The 3,656-nt window shown below is 62.5% G+C and overlaps 1 protein-coding gene across 2 annotated transcripts; it reads right to left on the bottom strand.

The window, feature by feature from the left end:
- Positions 1-1,281: 1,281 nt before the first annotated feature.
- HELT (helt bHLH transcription factor) lies at positions 1,282-3,106 on the bottom strand. Of its 2 annotated transcripts, none has more exons than XM_056489720.1 (4): positions 2,870-3,098; positions 2,396-2,500; positions 2,154-2,250; positions 1,282-2,030 (listed from the first exon to the last, which is right to left on the bottom strand). In XM_056489720.1, the coding sequence occupies exons 1-4, from the start codon at positions 2,894-2,896 to the stop codon at positions 1,534-1,536; spliced, it is 726 nt and encodes a 241-aa protein (XP_056345695.1). In that variant the 5' UTR covers positions 2,897-3,098; the 3' UTR covers positions 1,282-1,533. The 2 variants fall into 2 exon arrangements, with proteins under 2 accessions (XP_056345695.1, XP_056345696.1); XM_056489721.1 differs by having other exon boundaries at positions 1,283-2,027; positions 2,870-3,106.
- Positions 3,107-3,656: the final 550 nt, after the last annotated feature.

The raw sequence follows: 3,656 nt of genomic DNA, 5'->3' as shown, positions 1-3,656 counted from the left end.
TAATCCCAGAGAGAAAATCTACTTAGCAAAGGAAAGTTTTGTTTCATTTGGTTAACAGGGACCAAAATGTTGAATATCTTTATATTTTCAGGAAAATGCCGTATCTTTAATGCTTCAGTGACAGAGTGGGATCACAAGAGCTTAAAGCACACAGAATAAAAGTCATGTAGCATTTTGTCTGTATTCTGCACCCAGTCCTGATAAAAATGAGCGTTAGACATGTGTTTTCATAATAGGCACCAGCCATTCCTTCTGCTGAATGTGTTTGGCTGAGTGCATATTGTTCTGCATACACTGACCAAAATAGACGTTCCCTCTGGATTTACCCTCCTAAAGGTGTCCCGAGGAAATGGGTGTGTTTTTGTCCCTTTCCTAGCTGACTCACCATCATCCTGCCGTGTGACCTTTTCCCCACTAATCTGGGATAGGAGCTTTTCCTGTATTTACAGGTTAAATGGAAGATACACATTCCACTTTTTACTCATTGTAATGAAGATCTTTTTGTCTGTCTCCGAATAAAGGGTCGGGTTGGTTTACAAATTGCGGGTCAGCCCATTCCGCGACCTGGGCAAACAGCCCAGGTCAAATCTCCTCAAAGCCTCCCCACCCAACTGGAATAAGTTAATTTAGCCCTCGACGGCTCCGGCCCCGCCGGCCATGCCCGGGCTGCCCTTCTTCCAGAGGCTATGGAGACACCCGGGACGCTTGGTTCAGGCGGGGCTGGAGTGGCCCCGTCGGGAGGGAGCCGTGCCGCGGTTCCGCGCCGGCGGCGAGGCTTGAAGGACTCGCCCCCGGAGCTTCCATTGGTTTTATTCTCGACGCTCCGCAGCCCCGCAGCGGCCGCCTGCCCTCCCCGCCCCGTCCTGCGCCTTCACCATTATTCATCCACCTCCGAACAAGCTGCGCTGGAGACAAATTCGCTGGCAAAACACACGGGAGATGCCGTTCGAACGCATGCCTGTGGAGCACCTCTCCACGGGTGCGTGGGAGGGTACCACCCGCGGGGTTTGCGGGGAGTGGGGCATCCGCCACCTCCGGGGCACCCCGCGCCTCCTTCCCAGCCTCCGGTGACAGCCCGGGAGCAGAAGCCGGGAGGCAGCGACCCCCGGCCCGTCACGCCCTGCCCCGCCTGCCCGAAGCGCCAGCCGCGGCCGGTGCGGGCAGCGAGCTCCCTGGCCCTCGCTGCCCACGTCTCGCTCGGGGTTTTTTTTGCCCTGGGTGGATGCGTGCGGAGACTCCCACGGCCACCCGAGGAAGCTCTTTCACGGAAACAAAAAACAGCGGCGGGGATAAACGTTTATTCCAAGGCATCACTTGTACAGGCACTGAACCGGGAGGTGGGAAGACGAGCGGGTGGGGGCACAGCTTCAGCCCCTCGGAGAGGGCGGGCGGGGCAGATCTGGGCCCCCGGGGGTTCCTCGCCATCCGGGGCCCCTGCGCATCTCCCTGCCCCCGGCAGCCTCCCGGTGCGCCCGGGTGGAGCCCGCAGTGTCCGCGGTCATAAATAGGTGGTTTTTCAGGCGGGACGAGTCTCTATAGCATGGAGGGGTGCTGGCCCGGGGGCAGCCCGAAGGCGTTGGGGTGGGAATGGCCGAGGAGGTTGAGGTAGTGGCGGTCCAGCCCCTGCACGGAGGAGAGGAAGCTGCTGCGCTGCTGGCCGGGGCTGGCGAGGGGTACGGCGGTGCTGGGCAAGTGGTAGGGCAGGGAGGGGCTGCGGGCGGCGCCGTGCCAGGGGAATGGCCCCCCCGAGGGCGGCTGGAGCACGCCCTCGGCGGGACTGTGGACGTGCCCGGGGCACTCGGGCCCAGGATGCAGCTGGTAGGAAAAGTCCGGCTCCGGGAGGGAGCCCAGGGAGGTGAAGAGAGGCTCAGTAACGAAGCGTGCTTTGGACTGGAGGAAAGCCAGGATGCGGGCGTACTTGGTGTCTTTGGTCTCCATCCTCTCCACCGTCGTCAGGTAGTGGACCAGGTTCTTCATGCACTCGTGGTAGCCGTAGTGGAAGTAGTTGGCGAACTCGGAGAGCAGCTCTGCTGGAAAGGAAAGGGAAGGGAATCGAGCTCCTCAGGGTCTGGCTGAGAGAGGAGCGGGGAAAGCCGCCCCCACGCCGCGAGTGACCCGGCGGGGGCCGCGGGAGATCGCTCCCGCCCACCTACCCTTCTCCCGGCCGCGGGGAAAGTCCGCCGAGTGCAGGGCCCGCAGGTACTGCACCGTCATCTCCAGGATCTCCGCTTTCTCCAGCTTCCCCGAGCTCTGCAATGGGCAGGGCAGGTGGGCATCACCTCTCCCCTGAGACTGCGCTGCGTTCCACTGGGCCGCCCCTTAACCCCGCCGTATCAGGGGGGATATCGCGGCTCACCGGGGAGAAAAGGGCGTAGGGGCTGCTCCCCCCGCCTACCTGCTTGGCCAGAGCCATGGGCACCGTCTTCCCCAGCTCGGTGAGGCAGCGGTTGATGCGGTCCCTCCTCCGCTTCTCAATCACTTTGTGGGAAACCGGCGTCCTCTGCAAAACATACGGGGCGCGTTAGCGGGGGAGAAGAAAACAGATGGATCCAGTCTTGCCGTGACAGCCACCCCCAGCCCCGGTCTCGACCCCTCCAGGGAAGTCAGTCCCCAGCCCCGCTCCGAGCATCGGTGCCGGGCGCGACGCGGCCTCGGGAAGGATGATGCTCCGGTGGCCGGTCCTCTCCACGCGGCCCTGGTGGCTCTCCGACTGCGCGGACGGCCCCGGCAGGACAGGCTTGTTTTTGTGAGGGAGGTGTGGTTGTTTTTTGTGGGGGGGCTTTTCGAAGGGAAAGGCGGCGAAGGGCTCCGGGCCAGGCCGGCTTGGCGGCCCCGCAGACCCGTGCGCGCAAGGCGGGCTGCGACTCACCCTCCGCTCCTTGAGCTTGGAGGCCATGGTGGGCTCTGCATCCCCTCTCTCTCCGGCCCCCTTATAAAGCCATCACTTCTTGGGGGGGACCCCGGGGGGCCTCCACGGGCCCGCTGATCCCATAGGATTAGGGGCGAGCGGCGCCGAGGGAATGTATGCATTAAAGATCAGGGTGGAAGGGGGCGAGGGGATGAGGGGCTTTTTTTTCTTCTCTCTTCTTCCTTTCTCCCCCTCCTCGCCCCCGTCCACGCAGCCGGGGGCGGCCCAGCTGTGTCGCCCCACGTGGACCTCGGGGACACACGTGACTGTCCCACAATAGCGGCGGGGACGGGGATGCGGCGAGCGGGGCGCAGGGCGCGGTATCGCGGTATCGCGCCCTGCGTCCCGCTCGCCGCATCCCCGGCCCCGTCCCCGCCGCCAGCCTTCAAATCCCCGGCACCCCCTACCCCTCCCCTTAGCCCCGGCGCTGACTGCATTTTAAAGCCTGTCCAGAGTCATTAAAGTAATTAAGTAAGCCCTTAATAGGCTGTTCCGCCCAGTTCAAGGGAGAACCCTTGGAGACGGAGTGGCCCCGTTTGTTCTCAGGCTTTTCTCACACGACTTGGTGACACGTCCATCTTTATAAGAGATGGCAGCGAGGATTTTTTTGTTTACACCGCTTTATGCGCCGGGGACACCCCGGCAGGTGTGGGACCGGGGGGCTGGCACACGATATCCCCCCCATCACCCCCCCCTTTTTTTTTTTCCGTCGGCCCGGGGAGGCTCTCGCCAGCCTTTGGCACACGAC

Source organism: Oenanthe melanoleuca, chromosome 4 (genome assembly GCF_029582105.1).
Source record: "Oenanthe melanoleuca isolate GR-GAL-2019-014 chromosome 4, OMel1.0, whole genome shotgun sequence".
NCBI lineage: Eukaryota > Metazoa > Chordata > Aves > Passeriformes > Muscicapidae > Oenanthe > Oenanthe melanoleuca.
The sequence above is the reverse complement of the archived record's forward strand: the minus strand, read 5'-3'. Positions and strand labels throughout refer to the sequence as shown.